This window comes from Balaenoptera borealis, assembly GCF_965194805.1.
Source record: "Balaenoptera borealis genome assembly, chromosome: 13".
Classification (NCBI taxonomy): Eukaryota; Metazoa; Chordata; class Mammalia; order Artiodactyla; family Balaenopteridae; genus Balaenoptera; species Balaenoptera borealis.
The window spans coordinates 85554628-85576657 of NC_138870.1; the positions used below are offsets into that span (position 1 = coordinate 85554628).

Below are 22030 nucleotides of genomic sequence, written 5' to 3' on the forward strand. Positions count from 1 at the left end.
CTTTCCAGGTGTTTATATATCCTTCCATAGTCATTCTATGCACGCACCAGCAAACATACATGTCAACACATATATCTATGTACTCCTTTACATGTATATGTTTTCTTCTTGGACACAAATAGCTGTATGACTGTTTTGAACCTTATTTTTGCCCTGTAGTATCTTGGAGATTTTTTATATCTACACTGAGCATCCTTAATCTCTTTACAGCTGCAGTGTTCCATTGTAGAGTTGTACCATTATTTGTTTATCCGCTCCTCTGCTGATGAATTATGTATGTCATTTCCAGAGGTTTGCTATTATAACCCATGCCACAATGAACATTCTTGTACATCTGTCACTTTGCACATGGGTGAGCATACTTGTAGAATAAATTTCCAGAGAGGAATTGCTAGATCAGAGGAGATGTGATGAGGCTATATGAATAATTTTGATAGACCTGGTCAAGATGCCCTCATACAATTTGTACTTGTTTGCTGCCCAACAGCAATGTGTGAAAGCAGAGCTGAGTTTCTAAGCCTGGGTGGAACCCTCATACCTCAGAGACTGAACACCAAGTCTTCCATTTCCCAAAACAGCTCCACTTACATGGTGTTTGTGTGTGATTTCATTTGAAGAGGGTTGTTTTGTAAGTGGCTAAGAAAAGCTTGAGAACCATGATGTAGGAAGTCATCACTGTTCTTTCTCTTAGCCCTCCAGTTTGAAGGAATGACAGAGAAAATGAGATTGCTCCACACCCTACAAGAAGATCCTTAGACATGTAATGTGGAGAGAATAGTTCATATGGTAGCTGGAAAGATGGAGTGGGTAGAAAGATTTCCAGGAAGCAGAAATAGAGGCCAAGGTATAATGAGATGAGAGTTAGTCTCATAGGCCCCCACTTTAGCTGGGGTTTTCCAGAAGATCTCATTTGTTCTCATTTGAGCCAACTTTAAGGGCTTATCATATGCCAAACCCCGTACCAGTACTGGAAATAGAGATGCACATGGTCGGTCCCTGCTTTGGAGAAGCTCTTACAGAGAAGACAGTCATGTAGGCAGACAGGTTCTATATAATGTTATAGAAACAACAGCAATGGTGACAGCTAACCCTGAGAGCTGATTAAATGCCAGACTCAGGCTCAGCAGTGCTCCTCATCTCACCTAATTCTGCAGAAACCCTATGAAAGTGATTACAGTGCTATCCCATTTCACAGATGAGGAAACCAAGACCCAGGGAAGTTGAGGGACAGTCCCAACACCACATAGTAAGTGGCAAAGCTGGGGTTCAGGCTGAGGTCTGTCTCACTTCAAAGTCTTAAGGGAAAGTGGGTGTGATGCTGAAGCTAAACTTTCATCTCTCTCCTTCATGAAATGGTTTTCTGCTCCCTTCTCTTTTCGTAGCACCACATTACTCTTCAGGGTGCAGGTGGGGGAGTCAGAGAAGACCCCTGGAGGGAGATGTGACCTGAGCTGAGGCTCTAAGGATAAGTAGAAACAAGGAGAGCATTCCCAGCAGAGCAACTCTTGGGCTGATCCCCAGGAGAGCCAACCTCCAGGAGTCAGAAGTTTCTGCCCCAGGGAGGCAAGTGAGTGGCATGGATAAGATGACAGCCTCTGGAGCCAGACTGCCTGAGTTCAGATCCTGGCTCTGACCCTTACTGAGTGACTTGGGTGCATCACTTAACCTCTCTGGTTCTTCACCTGTAACATGGGGCTGTACAGTACTGACCTCCCGGCTTATTATAAGCATGGAATGAGTTACCATATCTGGAGCTTAGAATAGTGCCTGGCAGCGCATGCTCTATACATTTGTTCCCACTGTAGAATCTCCAGGATCCAGGTACAACCTAGATGTAAAGAAGAGGAAAACAAAATTGTGAAGTTCGCCTGTGGTGCTTATTATAGAGAACTGTTACATGAGCTCCCAAAATGTAATGGGGTGCTATCAAAAAAAGAAGGAAGCGGAAAACCATTTAATGGAGGAGGGACATGCGCTTTTAGCCCAGAATTGTCTTGTCAAGCGTGGTCATGCTTATCAGCTTTCAGTTATCTGAAATTGTGAGTCAAAAATGGGCTTTTTTATTTGTTGTCTACTTCTTTATGACATCTTTATTGGTATTAAAGTGTATTGGTCTGTCTCAAATAAGGTGAAAAAGCAGAGAAGGAGAAAATAAAAGGAACTACATTTGATGTAACTCTTAGCTTTCCGCTCTTCCTCTTTGATGCCATAAAATGTTTTCAGAGAACCCTAGAGAAGATATAAATGCTGCAGCTTTCTCATTTACCCACATAGCATTTATCTCTCCTCCACCAAGTCAAATTACTTTTTTCTGAGACCAATATTCTATAACAGAATACAAGAGAAGTAGAAATGAGAGGAAAGTCCTTCTCCAAGAAATCGGTCCATGTGACTTACATTTTGTCTTCATATTCTCTGGCCTTTTTCTCCTTTACCCCAAACTCACATTCCCATTTCTATTCCCAAGCCAAACCCCATGCTTGGACCACCCTTTCTCCAGGCCAGTTTTATCTCTGAATGATCTGAGCAACACCTAAGAATTCATCTTCTTGGGAAAAGAAATTTTAATAGAGAGAGAGGAGAGAGTACTGAACTCTTTGGGTGGCAGAAGTGCAGTTGGAGGGGTGGCAAGACTTGCTGAGGAAGGTGACTTCTGAGTTGGATTTTGAGGGCGATGGCTGCTACCATTGATAAGCCTTGCATGGTGTCCAATTCATGCAAAGTACCAAATAAAAGTCTGCTGAGTTAATAAACTTTATAATTTATGAGCAATTATACTTTCCCAGTATCTCTAATATTCTACCATTTAACACGTTCTTGGGAGGGGAAGACCTGGCCACTTCATGCTGCATTGTATGGTCCTGGAAGCTCTATCTGTTACCTGGAAAACCTCTCAGTAGGGTAGGAACACCTACTGGGAACTCAGTGTTGTGGGGTGTGTGTGTGTGTATGAGTCCTGTGAGAAACTGCGGAGGCTGGGTGGGCCCTTGGCTGAGAGAGCAGCAATCTTAAGTACATGCTCTAGAAGAGAGGGGGGCCCCTTCCAGGAGAGGAGGAACATGGGAAAGGAACAAAGAGAGGCAATTTCTAGAGACTCACCTCTGACCTCACCCCTGAGCCAGGCCAGAGCTCATTACCTAACTCTTGTGTCTTTCACCCAAACCAGTTTCAGATATTAAAATTCCTGAAAATGACATAGGAGGGGATGAGGTAGACGACAAAAGGAGATAAAAACAAAATGAATTTTTAGTTGAATTTATCTAATGACCTTACTGAGAAAAAAAAAAAAAACAAGATATGAGGCTTAGCCTCGGTATTAGTTGAAAGTTACTTAATTTCATTTAGCTCCAGCTCTTTCCTGACATAATGGTGTGAATATTCTCAGGAGGCTGAGAACCAAACTGCTGAGATTTGTGAGCCTCTTGCCTCTGGTGTGATCTCTGGGTGCTCTCATGCTGTTCCAGACATACCCTCTCTGTGACAGATGGGAGACACCTCTATCTAAGTCACACCAAATTATATCAAAGATTAGCTCCCTTGCCTCCAATTAATCCTCAACTTGTGCTTTCAATCTGTGTGTGCAGCTTCATCATACACAACAAAGACACTTTCTTCAACAATGCCACGAGAAGTAGAATTGTACATCATATTTTACAAAGAATAAAGTATGAAGAAGGAAAAAACAAAATTGGTAAGTAGTATATTATTATAACAAGCTACATCTGATTTGGGGGACTACAGACTCTTCCTTTGGTTTTATTAAGTTGATATCAATTCTAGAAATGCTCATCATTCATAAAGCCTCTAACTGCATACTCCCTTGATGGATAACTGAGAAGTGTAAAATCTTAATAGAATCCTTAGATCGCTTTTTAAAAAAATAACATGGCATCTCCTTTATCGAAGATCATGGAGAAGTGCTCTCAGTTCAACAAATATGTAAGGAGCGCCCATTATGTGCCAGGTACTGGGTGAGGGGTTGGGGAGATAAGCATAGGTTCAAGGAGTTGAAAACAGACAGTAAAGAAGTAAATACAATACAAAACACGAAGAAATCGAAATGGATGATGTTTCCAAGATAGACTGCTACAGGGTGGGGGTGAGTTCAAGCCGAGATGGATGGAGTGGTCAGGGAAAGCGTTTCTGAGAAGCTGAATCTGCACTGAAACCTGAATGACAAGAGGGAGCCAGTGTGGGAAGATGGAGAAGCAGGTGTTCCAGGCACAGGGAACAGCAAGGGCAGAGCAGGGCTGTCACACATAAGTAAATCCTCCGAATAATCGCCTCCCCCAGCAAATAACCTCCACACATTATATTTGGGGCATTTGTATGAGAGTCCTTCCATAATATATGACCAAATATCCTTCCTTATTAAACAGATTACTGTTTATCAGGAGGATTTGGGTGGCTTTGTTTTGGGTATCTCTGTCCCAGTGAGATTTTTAATCAATACTTTGAAGAATGACCTATATCAGTCAGGGTCTCATCAGGACACAAAAGCCACACAGAATTTGAACAGGGAAAGTTAATATAAGTAACTAACTGTGACAGAGGTTTGGAGTTAATGGAGGATTGGCTAGTAAAGGGTAAGAAGAACTCTAAAGAATAGAAGAATAGCAAATATTAGGAGCTGCCACCACCCCTACAAAGACTTCCCACAACAAAGCTGAGATGTAGACCTTGTTGGAAAGGGTGCAGCTGTGGTTCACTAGGTGGCAGAGCAGTTTGCTGGGGGTTCTGTGCCAGTAGGACTCTGCGAATCTGCCATCTCAAGTACTGGGAGAAGCTGCCTGGAGGGGTTCCAAGGAAGCCATTCATTGGGAGGTGTTGCACCAGCGTTATTACTCTGTGAAGCTGTTCAGGGGGACACCCGCCCTTAAGGAGGTGCCAGGGCTGCTGGCCCCCATGCACTGCAGGTGCTGGATCCCACAGAAGCTATGAGCTGCAGAAGCCTACTAGGAAGGACATGCTAGTACCAGGAGGACAAACTCCTTCCTCCCCTATTGTCTCTCCAATTCCTTCTGCTGACAAAGCTTAACGTTGTAACACCTGGCAAAGGAGAAATATTTACAAGGTCCAGCTCCATTATTGCAAAGCAGGCAATGAACCTGTATTTGGAGCTAAGGGGCAATAAATTGATAACTGGCACAGAGCCTAAACAGTCTTCTCGTCAGGCTTTCAGGTGGGGTGGAGGCTGGAAGGGTGCATTATGTTAGTCACTGGAGTCAGATCCTAATAGATCTCAGTGATCTGGCAATCTCAGCCACATCCAAAAGATGGCATTTAATAGTTTGTAAATGTAAAGTGCTGCGCTCAAACTCAGCGAAACAGCTACCCTGATACCGTGTGGGAGAAATGTTGCTCAACACATCATGAAGAGGGATAGACTTGGGAGGTTTAGTTGAATGCAAGTGTGAGTCACTAGTATGCCGAAGCTGCAAAAAACTACTTTGATCCCAAGCTGCATAAATTAAAATACTATAGGGAGAAACAGATACCTAGTCCAGATCTGAATACACCTGGAATCATATGTTCAGTGAGTCAATGTAGGTGGGTATGGTGAAGTTGAACCTGATTTAGGGCTTTCTTGACTTCGATGGGGTTGTAGGTTAGCACGTTCTCATATTCTCTGCAGCAGTCACCCATCCTTGGGACACATTCCCCCACCCCACCACCCCCAGTAATGTCCTCCATGGCCATTCTAGCTCCAAGGATTTCCTCTTCTGAATTCCAATGGCAATTATTTTTGCAGTGTCTATTTGACAATCATGTACAACTCTTCTTTCATTACACTGAATTATTTACTTTCAATGGCATTATGAAAATTCTACCAACTAAAGAGAACCACTGTTGACATTTTTGTGTACCAAATAACTTAAGTATCACATTAATTACTCTTTTCATCTTTATACCCCATTTGTCCACGTGATATTTTTTAACAAACTTAGGATGTGCTATACATACTTTTATCATACTTTTCTTGGTTAACATCATATCAGGAACATGCTAGAAAACAAGTGGAAGTGAAATGATTATGGCAGTAGCTATTCTGGATTATTTCATAACATGCAAATAATTTTTAAAAGCAGTCCCTTCACTAATATTGGTAGTATAATACCAGCACACCTCACAACTCATTATAACATACTAGGGTGTTGAAAATCTGCAGCTAAAAACTGCTAATCTAGATAATAAGCTCCTCAATTTTAAATAAGTTGCCTTATTCACCTTTGTACCATCATTGCCTAGCACAGTATCTGGCATATAGGAGGAGTGCTTGTTGAACTGAACTGAAAATCTTTTAAACATGATCAATGTCTAACCATCAGCATTCTTACACAATCAAAGACTGTGTACAGTGAGGCCATATAGCAATTATTGTGCTTAACTTTTGCATCTCAAAATGTGGGCTATTTTTACAACTAGTCAAGATGGAGACAGAAAAGGGGCAAAGACAATAATGTAGTATTGTTACTAGTAAGAAATGATCGTTGTAAAAGTTTCTCTCATTTGATGAAAGAAGGAGAATTCTCTTCAAGAACCCCAGTGATTTGAAAATCAGTAATGACGAACTGAAAAAATATCTGGTTAGAAATGACCGATCTCAGAATAAATTACTAACCCAAGATCAGACATTATGCTGAAAAATACGGAGTAGAACTATAAATGCTCTGTTGACCCAATGTTTCATTATCATCTTTGGTTTCATAAATAAAAGAAACAACATGTTAGAAGAAAATTTAATTTATTGATAGAATTAATGTTTATCCTGTGTTATTTTCTGCCTGAAACTCTTTCTGAAAGTGGCATCTTGCATGAGCCAACATTGATTAGAGATAATACAAAAATACTGTTTGTAAACATGATTTATAAGGGTATTTCAGTGGAGCAAAGTTTACCACTATGTAAGTTTTTCAATTTCACTCTGAGTTTATTACAACTCTGAAAATCAAACCTAGTGAAATCCATTTTCAAAATAGAGTAATTAATAGATCAACAAAGATTTATTTAACAATATAAGTGCATAAAATAAATCTTGAGATGAAGTCATATTTTCAAAACTGGTGCTCAAAGGGGAAGTTAGTAAGGTGATAGATTTTAAATATTAACTACTTTCTTACTTTTCAGGTCTGTGATAAATTATCATAAATTTACAAAGCTCATCATAAGAAGTCTCTTATTAGGTCCCCGTGAATCTTATTTTTTCTATTATTCCGGGATATTTGAAAGTTATTGATGATATATGTAGAATTCTTGATAGAGGCTCCAGAAAATCAAAGCTTTCTACATAATCATTTATTCATTCATTACAAAGGTATTTATTGAGGGCCTCCTGTGTGCTAGACAAAATACAAAGCCCTATGGATATTTGTATTTCAGATGCTTTTCTTAGACATTTAGTGTTAATGTCAAAGCATCTTAAAATACATTTAATCATGTTACCATGATTAAAAATACCTAAACATTAATTGACCCTCCATCAATAAAAAGTCAATCAGTGCATGTTCCATTTTCCAGTTAGGCTAAGCCTCTGGACTCTAATTAGGATCTAAAGCATGGAGAGTACTCATCTATAAGCCACTTGAGAGACACCCTTCCAGTCATCTTCTTTGAAGTACATTTTAGGAAGTAGTATTATTCTTGATCTGAAAGAAACTTTAGAGATCAAAACATTATACTTCCACTTCCGGCCAAGATGGAGTAACAGGCACAAGATTTGCTCTCCCACCTGAAACAATCAAAAAAGGAAAAACAAAAATGTATGAGACAGCTATTTTCAAGACACTGAACATTGGGCAGTCAAGAACAGGGAAGCCTGAGGACAGAAAACAAATGAGGTGAGCCCTACAATTGCCCCAGCTTACTACAGTGAGATGGTTTCTAGACAGCAACACAGGGAAAAAGAATCCAGGCAGAACCTGGTAGACTCCCTGAGTTGAAGAGATGTTGCCGAGAGTCCAGGGAGACCAAGGCAGCCAGAGTTCACAGGACAACGTACCAGAAAGCAGAGAGCTTCCCAGAGAACCCTGAAGATCTGCAGAGGGCCACCTCAAGTATTTAGCAGAGTACTGATTAGTACACACATCAGGAAACTACCCAAGGCCAGAGAAAGAGCAATCCAAAAGGATTTCCAATGAGATTGAACACCTCATAATTCACAAAGCATTAAATATAAATGGTCTGAAAATCCCAGTCCAAAATTCAGAAGTTGACATTAAATTTAAAACGCAAGACCTAATTTTTTTGCTGCCTGCAAAAAAACACTGTTTAAAGACACAAATAGGTTAAAAGTAAAAGGATCAAAAAATATATATATAGCACACTAACCAAAAGAAAGCTGAAGTGGCTATATTGATATCAGACAAAATAGATTTCAGAGCAAAGACTATTACCAGGGATAAAGAAGGCCACCTTACAGTGATGGAGGAGTCAGTTCATCTGGAGGACATAACAATCCTAAATGTTTATACGCTTAATAACAGAGCTTCAAACTACATGAAGCAAGAACTGCTGAGAGAAATAGGCAAGTCCATAATTATACTCAGAAGTTTCAATACCCGTTTTTCAATAATTAATAGAACAAGTAGACAGAAAATCAGTAGGGGTTAGAAGAACTGAACAAACATTACAGTGCAATTAACTTAATTGATCTTTTAGACCACTTTACCACCAACAGTAGAATACCCGGTTTTTTAAGTGCACGCAGAACATTACCAAGAGACCATACCTGGGGACATAAAACAAGACTTAATTCTTTGACCACAATGGAATTAAATTAGACATCAGTAAGACCATCTCTGGAAAATTTACAAATATTTAAAACTAAATAATATATTTTTAAATAACTCATGGGTGAAAGGAGTCAAAAGGGAAATCAGAAAGTTGCTGTATTCAATGAAAACACAGTATATCAAAAAGTGTGCAGTACTTAGGGAGAAATTTATAGCACTATATGCCTATACAGGAAAAGAAATGTCCCAAATTAATGACCTCTCCTTCCACCTTAAGAAACTAGTGGGGGGAAAGGAAATTAAATCTAAAGTAATCTAGAGTAGGTAGATGAAAGGAAATAATAAAAATCAGAGAAGAAATCAATGAAATGGAAAACAGAAAAAAATAGAGAAAATCAATGAAACCAAAAGCTGGTTCTTTGAAAAAAATTCATACACCTGTGGTGGACACACCCTAGGGTGACTCCCCAATGTGTAGTCCCTTCCCCTTAAGTGTGGGTGGAAACTGTGGCTTATATCTAACCAATAAAACATTGCAAATCCACGTATCCAATACCCCTCTCCTATTTTATGGATGAGAAAATTGAGGCCTGAGGACAAGAGGACTTTCCAAAGTCATCCCACTAGTCTAATGCAGAGGAGTTACGTTTGTCCATATTAAAGCTTCTGGATGAAAATGGGAGAGCTCCTGGTGGAAAATCATCTTTTTGGTATGATTAATTCATCCACTTCTCTCAGCGCACGTGCTTCTCTATGCCAAGCACCATGCTAGGTGTGCTTCATTGTTTTGTTTCTGTTTGAAAACCTGATTTTCTAGTCCTTGATTCCAGTTTCCTAGCAGATAGCAAAACTTTCTAAACTGTTGTCCCCAAGTAGTTGTGAACCACTTTTGAAAACGTAGATTGTTTTCTCCAAAAACTACCACCCTTACATTAGTCTTACATTGTGAGGATTTAAACTCAGTATTGATTCACATTGGACTTTTTTATTGTTATAGGTCTGAATCGTTTGCTTACTAATGGCTCCTATGAAGCTGCATTTCCTCTGCACGAGGTATTGTCCTGCCTTTTCTCCTTCTCTGTCAATTCCGTGTTATTAAATCAGCTTCTGGGGATAGTGATTAATTGAGTTTGTTGATATGATATTTGTTCAGAATAAATTTAATTTGTTCATTGGGTAGTTGGGGAGGGCCTATTTGCATTGTGATATCTCTCCCCCAGCGTAGATTTATTTCTCTCTGTCTTTTTATTCTAATTGCATGAGTACTTGAATCAAGAGTCACTCAGCGTGAATTTAGAGGAATAGCTGAGGGACCCCAAGTCATAAAATTAAAGAGGCATTGAAAATTTGCATGAGGCGCCAGACCCAGGGGGAAAATGTCTCTGAAATATGTAGTCTCTGCAACAAAAAATTTTATAGCTAATCCTTAGAGAGTGGGAGGAAGCCATTTTGCAGAGTCTCTAGGAACTAAAGGATGATAAATAGAAATTAATAGTATTGTACTTATTGTTGCTTAAGATGTATAAATTTTTATATTCTCCTTATTTACTACATGGTCTTTGTCATCTCTAAGGACTTTTAGAAATGTAACTGTGATCACCCTTAACTCTGTTTCCCCCATTAGACTTTGGGTAATTTAACCCAGAATTCACTTTATATACATGGGTTTTCAGGGACGTAATTCTCATGACTGGTGAGAGATTACTATCATTTTCATGGTACTGAGCCCCTACTCTGTACCAGTCGCAGTACAACACAGAGAACACAAAGATAAATTTCATAGCCCATATCCTCTAGGACCTCACACAGTAGCCAGGGTGAAACTACTGTTAGAGAGATTTTCCGAAAAAATCTTCTATGAGAAACAATGGCCAATTAAGCTTGGAGGACAGTTCCAACTATCCACCAATGGCAAGTCCTTCCAAAATATACTTCTTATTTGGCTTATGGTGTTTCTTCTCTTGATTTTAAACACCAGGAGGATGGAGAGGATGGTGTAGAATTTTTAAGCCTTTTTCATTAAGGAAACTAGAGGCTTTGGTCTGAGACCCTATTACAGACAGCCATGAAACCTTTTTTGAGTGATCCTTTTTGTGTAACAGAAGCAAACATTTTGACACAACGGTTCACACACAGGTGTTTCTGAATGTTAAAGACAGATGTCCCCAAAGCATATCATGTGGTTATTAGTTGGCATTGCCCCCAAAAAAAGGGTTTCAGTGATGACTGCATCCTCCCCATGCCCATCCCTTGCCCACGGTAAGGGCAGTGTCTGAACAGTGGTAGGTGGACAGAAGTTTCTGTGCAGGCAAGTGGGTGGTGGGCATGAGGGAGTCTGAGGAGATGCAGCTGTGAAACCCCAGAGTAACTCCAGGCCTTCTCTGTGGTTTTCATATCTTGCTAAAGCCCTGTATTTTATAAAAAGAGAGCTTCCAAATTAGTAATAGCAGCTGCAGTAATAACAGAATCGCTCTTTTGACTTTCTGCTCTCAGTTTAACTTGATTATATTATTGGACCACATAACAACCTTCAGAGGCAGGAAGGGCAGCTCTTGTTGCCTTGTTTTATGGTAAAAATTTAAATAGAGGTTTAGAGAAATGTTAGAGTGAGTTGGTGGTTGAGCTGAGCTAGAACCTGAGTTCCTTGTCTCTCGGGCCTCTTCACTTTCCACTGAGAAAAGGACTTCTCAAGTTAAAATGTCAAAAATTAGTTCACCTCCAGAAAGTACCTGTTCTATTTGTGAAACTAGCATTTCCACTAACTGAACTTAGAAACGCCCTACTCCACTGGCCCATGGTCTCCTCATTTGTTCCATGAGGAGGTTGAATTATATTTGAATTATTGTAATTTTTAGCTAACTTACCACTCTTGCATTCTAGGGTTTTCTTATAGACAAGACGATTTGACCAGGTTACAGCTATGGCTGTTTACCAACTACTCTATCTTGAGACAAGTGGAAAAGAGAACTCATAAGTCTTGGGCATGGCCTCTGGGGCAGGATGCTCTATTCATTCAAACCACAGAAGAAACCTAATGAGGCAGATGTTGTTAGTTCCCCTATGACCTGGGAATCCAAGGCTCAGAGAGTATAAGATCTCCTAGCTAAAAAGTAACAGAACTGAATTTTAACTCAGTTCAGACCTGCCTGATTCCAGCAAGCACGGGCTTTTTACTACAGGGCATCAACATCAAGATTATGTCCAGAATAACTAACCATACTGCTTTCCCTTCAATAGAATGGATCTGTTTTTTTTCTTATATCACCCCTATTGCTACTCCTGCCATAAAGGCTAGTATTACTATCAGCTTTTCCTTTCGGCTTTTGTGGGTATTACCTCACCGGCAGTGGTGTTTTTATCCAGGGAAGGTACAGAAGTAAAAACTCCATTAGAACCCACGGAGCGGTAAACCACCGCCACCTGCTCTATGAGTGCTGGGCCTCCTGGGGCGTGTGGTACAAATACCAGCCTTTGGATCTTGTAAGGTGAGTTTTTAACCAGATGCAAATATAAAGCTTACACAGGCTGATTAGGGCAGACTGTCAACTGGGACAAGCCAACATTGGGGGGGGGAAAAAAAAAACAGTCTGAGGTGCACAGCTGACACTCAAGTCTGACTTCTTCCCAAGGGGGCAGCCTAGCAGAGGACATGGGTCGTTCTTGGTAAACCTGACCTCCCTCTGATGAGAATGGTGTTTCCTCCAAAAGAGCCTTGGAAAGGGGCATGTGAGATCAGCCAGGCCTCCCCCAGGATTCCATAAGAAGCTCATCACCCATGTGACTATTAGGGACAAATTATCAATAACAGTTGTAGAGAGGTAACACTGCTTGCATATATTAGTGACAAATGGAATATTAGCTACTATTATGCAAGTCGGACATAGAGGGTTCTGTCATTCTAATAAATTTCAGGCTTACTTTAATTTTCACTTAAAACTAATAAACTTTAAAGATTGTTTGAATTCTGCAAGTCAAAAGAGTATATCTGCTTTTAACCTATGATATTTGTGCAGTGAAAATGTGTGTTTTCTTTAACTGTCTATATATGCCCAGCTTTCTGCCGTGGAGGCATTATACTCTGACATCTCATTATTTATTTAGAGACTGATTATTAAGATTGAGTAGTAACAATCCACACTTCGTGGATTCCTTATTAAAAAGAAAGTCATGTCTCATTTCCTAGACTAGCCAGATTTATTTCACTTTTCCCCGAGCCCTTAAAAAATGATGCCAGAGGAAAATGAAATAATAAGACAACTCACTTTACATTTCGTCTCCCCGGGTAGTCATTCTTCCTTCCAGAGTCCTTGTTACGAGGGTTTACTCCTGTTGACCCAAGGACGTTGATGAATTGTGTCCCCTTCTCTGTGTGAGTAGCAAATGATCCAGATGATCTGGGTGAGTGGACAGTATTTTCTGAGACGAGATCATTTGCCTTTGACCAGTCTCAATATATGATAAAATGGTAGGGAAAAAATATCAAAGCCAATTCTCTTCCCAGCCTGAGTCCCATGTTACAGGATTACATTGATTAAAAATTACAGAAGATTGCTGCAGGCAAAGCATCTCCCATCCGTGACAGTTTCTTGATTAAGATTTTATCATTTTTCAGTGAGTATTAATTAACTGCCCACTGTGTTCCTAGTACAATGCTAAGTACTATTGGCAAAGACACACAGAAGCCATGGTCTCTGGCTTTGAGAAATGCACAGTTTCCTTCAGGAAAACCGGCCCTGCAAACTTGAGACAACTGTAAAACAAGACCATGCATAATTTGGTAACGTGTGATGGAGGCCAAAAGTTTTACGACAATTAGGAAAAACGGAAAGGATCGATATGGGCCAGTGCCCCTGTGGAAGGTGCAGAGCTGAGCCCTGGAAGAGTAGTAGGATTTGTGTTGGCCAAAGGGAGGGGACATGAAAAGCACAAGCAAGGTTTGAGTGGAGTGAAGTTGTGGAGCAACTGGGGAATCTCATCTCTTAAATAGTTCTTGTCCTATATCTAGATTTTGCTTCCTCCATATCTCTGGAACCTGGCCACACCCCAGCATCTCCTCTACCACTGCTGCTTCCTTCACCTGTGACCTGGACTATGGCTGTTTTCCCCTACTTGGTCTCCCTTTTTCCTTTCTGGCCCTTCCACTCCATTCTCCACCCTGGAGACAGAATGTGAAACTGGTCATGTCTCCAGATTGGCTACAGTCCTCTCATGGCTTTTCATTTTTCTCAGGACAAAAATCAATGCATTTATCATGGTCTGCAAGGCCCATCGAGGCTTATCCTGTGCCCACCTCACCAGCCCATTTCTTATTATCAGTGTTCCAGCCACACCGCCCTTATTTCACCTGGTCCCTCCTATCACAGGGCCTTTGTAGGTTCTGTTCCCTCTGCTGGAAACACTCTAGCCCGTCCCTAACCCCACCCAGTTAACTTTCATGCATCAGCCCAATAGTCACGTCCTCAGAGAAGTCTTCCCTGGCTGGAGTTGTCACATGGCTTTGTTATATACAGTTATCGCATTGTGTTCCCCTCCTTTGTAGCTCTTTTCCCAGTTTTGTAATTATAAGCTTATTTCTTTCATTGATTTATGAGTGTCTCCTCTGTCACTCTGCAAGCTTCATAGGAGGAGGGACCAAGCTTATTTTGCTCACCATTGTGTTCTCAGAACTTAGCACAGTTTTTGGCACATAGTAGGTATTTTTTAATTTGTTGAATGAATAACTGAATATTTGTGTATCTGAATATATGTTGGAAAAGTCTTCTGGAAGTGGAAGGTTTCTGTTGGGACACAATAGAAGATGGGATAAATAAATAATCCATGCTTTTAGGAGCCATTGAGTACTCTAGGAGGAAAGCAGTACTCTAGGAGGAAAGCAGCATTTGGAAACAGATGGTCAACATTCGTTTAGAAGGAGAATAAAAAATAATTAGAATATTCTTACATTGGACTAAGAAGTAATTAACTTCTGAGTTATGAAATTTAGCTGTTGAAAGGCATAGAAAACACAATAATGATATTTAAGAAATAAAAACCAAACTTCACAGACCACAGGGCACTAGGCAGGCTGGTTAGTCTCAGGAAAATATTTATAGAGGTAGATGTCAATGCCTGTGAAGAGTCATCACTTAAAAGGGAAAGTTGCTCTCAGAATTGATTCATGTTGAATCTCAGTAATTAGAGTTCTTTCTTTGTAACATCTTACGATTCTAGCATTTTAAACATCTTGTAGAACTACAAAATATTGAAAGGGGTCTTTAAAGTTTTTCACAGTAATTTTGTTTACTATTTTTAAAAAAATATATGTAATTATAATACATGCATTACAAACAAACACACACTCAGAAATGGCAAAAATGAGATTATGTGTTGGCACCAACTCTTCAAATTCCCCTGGTTCCTTGTCAGTAACAGTATCATGTATAACTTCCTGAATGAGCTGGGTTTATTCTGTGTTTTCAGAACAAGCTTGCATATAATCCTGTTCTGTTATGGAAGGGTTCATTCTATTTCTGATCTAGAGTAATAGGAAAAGAAATTTAAGTCCAGAGCTTAAATTTGGTCAAACGTTCCATTCTCTTGGCTTACTTTGTCTGCATGGTTACCAGCAAAGCCACAACAAAGTAAAATGACTGAGCAAAGTGTTATAATGCCTAACTTTAAACACTTCAGTATAATTTGCAAGGCTGCTGTGTCTTAAACAGGCGGTACTTCGGAGAGAAGATTGGGCTGTATTTTGCCTGGTTGGGCTGGTACACCGGCATGCTCTTCCCAGCCGCTTTCATTGGATTATTTGTCTTTTTGTATGGAGTCATAACTCTGGATCACTGCCAAGTCAGGTACGGGGAGCTCTGGGTGAGCCTGTCTTTGCTGATATTTGGAGTTGGGCATTTGTGTTTTTGGGGTGTTCACAGACGATCGGCCCACTTAGCTATTCATTTTAACTTCTTTCCAATCTCTCCTGGAAAAATTCAAAACGTTCAGTTCACTAGGTCTGCCCATCCATTGCCCTTGTTGCTGTGGTCTCCAGCTACCAAGGAAGCAAAGCTCACATTTATGGGTATACAAGCCAGTACATATCCACAGAACAAATCACTTTCCTTCACTGGCTCAAAGTTGCTCTTTTTCTTGACTTTTTCACCTTTTTCTTTCTAACTAATACTGCAAAATAGTGGGTTAATCATCCTTTTTTTATCAATTATGTGTTCTTACAAGGACCCTGTAAGCTGGAAAGACATGTCACCAACTTGCTGAAAACTTGTGAATGATTCAGTGTTAACAATTGTTATCTTGGCTCTTTTGCTAGAATATAGTTTAAGGTATTCATAGAGATCTTCGTACAAGGCCGGACAGTGATCTTAAATAATATATAAATGTGCCTTTTAGAAGTGACCTGCAAAAATATTTTAATTTCTGGGGAAATTGTTAATGAGATGTGGTTTTCTCCCAGAACTAATCCCTAGTATTTTTATTTATTCCTCCATAATTTATTCTTATTTATCATGCACATAGAAATTAAGACTGGCACTGTGAGGTATCTCATTGTTCCCATAATTCAGTATGAAATTGCTTCCAACCTGTGAGGTGTTGTGAATGACTTCTGTATAACCTGAGGTATAAACAATCAATGTTTTGCTTCATGTATTTTCCTGAGCTTAACTAATTAATATGTAAAAGCCAAGAAACAGCCTCATAAATACGTAGGTTTATCAAACTATTAAACTGTGCAGGCACTTGTTTATATTAATAACTAAGAAAAGGCTAAGAAGCTTCTGAGGGCAAAAATTTAATCTACTGAATCTTATTTACTGGTCGACTATTCTGGTGAAACTGAAGGGGGAAAAAATGCTGTTATGTCATCAAAAAGCGGTCCTTTTTTGTTCTCTTTTCCAGTAAAGAAGTCTGCCAAGCTACAGATATCATCATGTGTCCTGTGTGCGATAAATACTGTCCGTTCATGAGGCTGTCAGACAGCTGCGTTTATGCCAAGGTAATTTCAAATATGCAGCATTTTAGTCAGATTGAATTTATTTATTTGTTTGTTTGTTTATATAAATTTATTTATTTATTTTTGGCTGCGTTGGGTCTTCGTTGCTGTGCGCGGGCTTTCTCTAGTTGGGGCAAGCGGGGGCTACTCTTTGTTGTGGTGCGCGGGCTTCTCCCTGCAGTGGCTTCTCGTTGCGGAGCACAGGCTCTAGGCACGTGAGCTTCAGTAGTTGTGGCATGTGGGCTCAGTAGTTGTGGCTCATGGGCTCTAGAGCGCAGGCTCAGTCATCGTGGCGCATGGGCTTAGTTGCTCCATGGCGTGTGGGATCTTCCCGGACCAGGGCTCGAACCTGTGTCCCCTGCATTGGCAGGCGGATTCTTAACCACTACGCCACCAGGGAAGTCCCAGATTGAATTTAATATACACCTTCCTGAGAGATGGTGGTGACCACATTCTCTCCGTCCTTTCTGGTCTTTGATTCTCAAGTTTACCTTGTAGGAGAGATTTACCTTCATCATTCAGTATTCTAATTCAGATATTTCTTTTACTGTATATGTATTTAAAATGTATTGGCTCTAATTATTATCACAGGAAGCAAATAGAACAGTTGATGGAATCAGAGAAAGTTAGGTTCAAATCTTGACTGTGCTGTTTACCACTTGTTATTGGAGGAACATGTTATTTAACCTCTTCTGAGCCTCAGTTTTCCCATCTGTAAAATGGAGAACATGATACTCGTTTCACATGACTGTTTTATAAGAAATGTGGTAATGAGCGTAGTGTTTAGCAAATGGTAAGGGCTCAGTAAATGACAACTGCCATCATTTTCCTCCTCTTCATCATCATTATTGTCCAAAAGACCTAAATTCAAGTTCAGGTCAGCTACTTACCTCCTTGACCTTGCACATGTACAGACTCTTTGAGCCTGAGCTTTCTCTTCTCTAAAATGCAGGCAGTGATACCTGCCCTCTCTGCCCCATGGCATGTCATGAGGACCAAAGAAGATAGTATATGTGAAAGTGCTTTGAAAAAAAAATACATAACACCATTATGTCTATATGTTATTACATACCCCTTTCTGATGTTGTACCTCACTTTATTAAAATTTTAGACACATTCATCAAATTTCTAGAGTTCATTACTGAAGGGCAGTATCACTAATGCAAAGCAATGGCTGGAGTATAGACTGATGAAGACTTTTTAAGACCCACTGCCTATCAGCTTCCCCAGATTCCAGGTGTAAAAGGGGTTGGCAGATTTTATGTAACGTCTACAGTCACTGCAGCTTGGATCCATCTAATTGTACTGTTGCCATTGCAGAGTTTTGCTCAATTTAAGTGTGGGAACATTAGATAGGCAGCCCAGGAGCCCACCCATCCATGCTGTCTCTAGCCCTGTAGGTGGCCAGTCTGGTGTGAGGAACAGCAGCCAGCTGCGATTTTACAAAGATTTGGGCTTTTAGTATGTGCTGCAAGGGACCAAGAAAGCACAAAATACTCTCTCTTCCTTTGGAGAACGTACAGATAGACCTGCCTGGATGAGGACAAATTCAACAGCGTGAGCTTGGGAAATAGAGACGTGGTGAGAATCAAAAGAGGTTGGTCAGTAATATAATTTTGTTTAAAGATCATGAGTTAAGCACGAATGACTCAGGTGTAAAAATCCTGCTTTGGGGGAATCTCAGGAGCCCAGTTTTGTTTGTTTGTTTGGATGGTGTTTGTTTGTTATGTGAAAGATCTGCCTGGAGTGAAATTCTTTTTTTTTTTTTTAGGGGACCTGTGATAATTCCTTAAAATAATCATCATGAATAGTTTAGAGTGCTCAGATTTTATAGGGCCTTCATTGGTCGCTTGTCCTACCAAACTCTCTAGCTCTAACATAATAATAATTATAATAATAGCTAGGCAACCTACATTTCTTATTTCTAATTCTCACAGCAACTTCAAGGTAGGTGTTATTATTCCCATTTTACTCAGAGACACAGAGAGGTAAAAGTTGTTTATCTGTGGTCACACAGCAGTAAGTAGCTGGCTCTTGGTTTATCTGAGTGCAAAACACGTCGCTGTGCCGTACTGAGCTTCAAGATGCTTAGATTCTAAATTTTGGATTTGGCCTTGCTTAGAAACTTAGTAAAAGGAAGGCTTAAGAGCCTCAGAATGAAATAACTGAAGTTATACAGAGTCTCCTTTAGAAAAACTTATTAGAAATGCCAGACTGATTTAATGAGACTGAGGATGCCTAGAAATATTGGATCAAATAGGAGCCCAGATCCAAGTCAGTCAGCAGCTCTTCTGCTCGTCAGGAATGTTTTATCCCTGACCCTTGCCCTTGTACTTGCAAGGGTCAGAAACTCAACCAAACCGGCTTAAGCAGAAAGGGATTTACTGGCTCATTTCACTGCAGAAGATACTAGACCAGCTCACACTGTCTGCGCAGGAGGACCTCATGCCTAGAACTGGTCATCCAGGTCCTCAGATCTCACTCTCTGGCCACCTGTCTACGTGATGATTCTGTAGACAGGTTCCCTTCTCATGACGGGAAAGATGGCTGCTGAGTGTCCCAGCCCCAGGCCTCCATCTTCCTTCCTGTATCTCCCTAAACATATTTGTACGCTTATTTTAAATTCTTGATCTGCTGTTACAGGATGTCTGTTTCAGAAGGCGTATATGGCCTACTTTGGAATGTTTTGGAGGCAGCTGTCTTCCCCAGATGTTCTGTTCTTTTGGCCTGTGGGTGCTCGTCCCACGGAGGTATCGACCACTGTGGCTGAGGGTCAGAGGCTAGGTCAGTCCTGGTGAGTTTACAGAGAGAAGAGGACAATGTGTCCCAGGCACCACTGGGTGCTGTCACTCTGTCAGAGGACTTTTCTGGTCAGAGTTTCATTTTTAAGCCTGCTTAGAACAAAGCGGAATCGGAAGGAGGCGCTCTCCCTTAATTGTAACTACCAGCCCTGGGGTTTAAAAGGGAAAGGACTGAGAAGTGAATGTCCGAGGCCAGCCAGCCGGACAGCACCTACATTCATCATCTCTCCAACAAAGCGGGACTCTTTGAGCATCCCTGATACTACCCCCAAGAATACCAGCACTTGTGATCTGACCTGTTGCAGCTGATTTCTGAGGGAGGGGAAACTAATTTTCCAATGCCATTGAGGGAGAGGCTAGATTGGAACTTAGGTATTTCTCTAACCTGTGTTCTCACTCCGCTTGGGAACCACTACCGCTCCCCGCCATCACACACACACACACACACACACACACACACACACACACACACACACACACACACACACACACCCCAGTTTAAGGTAACCTTCTGTTTCCCCTGGCATTTCTCAGGATCTTGGTTTGTGTGTTTTTGTGTTTTGTCAGTTCCTGAAATCTACTCTCCTGCTTCTCCAGGTTTGATTTTGGCAGAGGGAGCCATCAGTCTGTCCTAGCTTACCATCTTAGGAGGAATTAGAAGTCCCGATTAATTCACCCTGATTCACATATTTCCAAATCGGTAACTGCAGCGGGAAAATGTGTCTCTCCGAGTGTTTTCATACCAGTCCCAGGGAAGGACTCCGATTGGTTGTACTTGAGCCATGTTACCCAGAGAAGGAGGAAAAATGATCCCCACAGCCTAAAACAATGACAACCACAATCCGTTCCAGAATCTTCCCTGATGGTGCAGGGAGTGTCCACCAGGAAATACCCTAGGAGGGAGCACGAACCAACCACTTACCACCGAGGCTTTCAGGCTTGATTTGATGCTGACCACCTGATATACATAGTGTAACACTCCTTCTGGCATCGAAATAAGTTGGCTTTAGACTTTTGTCTCACACTAGGTGTTTGAATGCTTCCCATCTCTCCTGTGTTTAAAGAAAGAAAAGTAATAAACTTTTGGAAAATTTTGAAATACTTCACAATCTGAAATAATAGGAAAAGACCTGTTTATACTTGGCACGTTCTCCAAGGGACAGTAAAGTATACTTTATAGAGAGCTATAAAGCACCAAAAAAAAAAGGTTATGCTTTACGAACGTACCAGTCATCATTTCAATTTGGCTTGACGTTGGTGTGATTTATCCTGGAGGTGGAAATGAGCTTGGCAGTGTTACAGCAAAAATAGATATTTTTGCTTTCTGCTATGATGATTGCAATAGAATATATTATTCTAACAATAAAGTATTTGCTAGCTGTCTTTGTGTTATGTGTAAGAGGTAAATGTAGTGATTACCTGAGGCTTTAATAAAGGTAGAAGTGGTTTGTGTTAATGGGTTTCTCTTCTTTATAATGCCATAGTCCAGAGGGCAGCCCAGAAAATGTTTGCTCAAAACTACACACACAAAATGGCCATGTTTTCAAAGAGAATAAATGAAGCATTAAAAATAGTGCTGGGGAAATCAGAAACCTTTACAGCAGCAACATTAATACCTGCCTGGTCTTTTTTTTTTTTTTTTTTTTAATTTATTTATTTTTGGCTGTGTTGGGTCTTCATTGCTGCGCGCGGGCTTTCTCTAGTTGTGGCGAGCAGGGGCTACTCTTCGTTGAGGTGCGCAGGCTTCTCATTGAGGTGACTTCTCTTGTTGCGGAGCACAGGCTCTAGGCGTGTGGGCTTCAGTAGTTGTGGCACGTGGGCTCAGTAGTTGTGGCTTGCAGGCTCTAGAGTGCAGCCTCAGTAGTTGCGGCGCACGGGCTTTGCTGTTCCGTGGCATGTGGGATATTCCCGGACCAGGGCTCGAACCCGTGTCCCCTGCATTGGTAGGTGGATTCTTAACCACTGTGCCACCAGGGAAGCCCCCTACCTGGTCTTAAATATAAATCTATCCACATGAGATATGCATGTGTATTAGTTTTTATAATGTGCAAAAGGAAATTCTTAATAGCACCATTGGGGCTGCTGATAAATGCTCAACTAAGTGATAGCCCCATAAATGGAACAAATTCTCCTTTCCATATCCAAACTATTTCACAGAAAAAAATCCCTTCTTCCTTATGGTCCAAAAGGAATATCCCTGTCAAATTCATTGCATTGTCAGAGCTATTTTTACAGAACGTGAAAAAAAAAGCACGTGAATTGCAATATTGTATATAGGAAATTAGTTTAACTATGACTCATAATGTTCCCAGGTAACCCACCTTTTTGACAATGGAGCCACTGTCTTCTTTGCTGTTTTCATGGCAGTCTGGGGTAAGTGTTCTACATTCGTATAACTTGTTCCCATCATCTGCTCTATGATATGTTCCTTTAAAGTCTGATTTTGGATATGAGAGGAAGAAGCTTGAGTAAATTCAGTTGGCTGTTGTATTAGACACAAGTCGATAAATAAT

At 40.6% G+C, this 22030-nt stretch overlaps 1 protein-coding gene across 8 annotated transcripts in view; it reads left to right on the plus strand.

The window, feature by feature from the left end:
* ANO4 (anoctamin 4) overlaps positions 1-22030 on the plus strand; it is a 460570-nt gene that overhangs the window by 349032 nt on the left and 89508 nt on the right. For 7 of the 8 annotated variants that reach the window (XM_082349609.1, XM_082349612.1, XM_082349611.1 and 4 more), the window contains 6 exons: positions 3585-3691; positions 9730-9785; positions 12096-12217; positions 15434-15568; positions 16623-16719; positions 21830-21890. In XM_082349609.1, the coding sequence (XP_082205735.1) occupies positions 3585-3691; positions 9730-9785; positions 12096-12217; positions 15434-15568; positions 16623-16719; positions 21830-21890 (578 nt within the window). The remainder of the gene's footprint in view (positions 1-3584; positions 3692-9729; positions 9786-12095; positions 12218-15433; positions 15569-16622; positions 16720-21829; positions 21891-22030) is intronic. The other variant, XM_082349613.1, reaches the window with a different exon arrangement.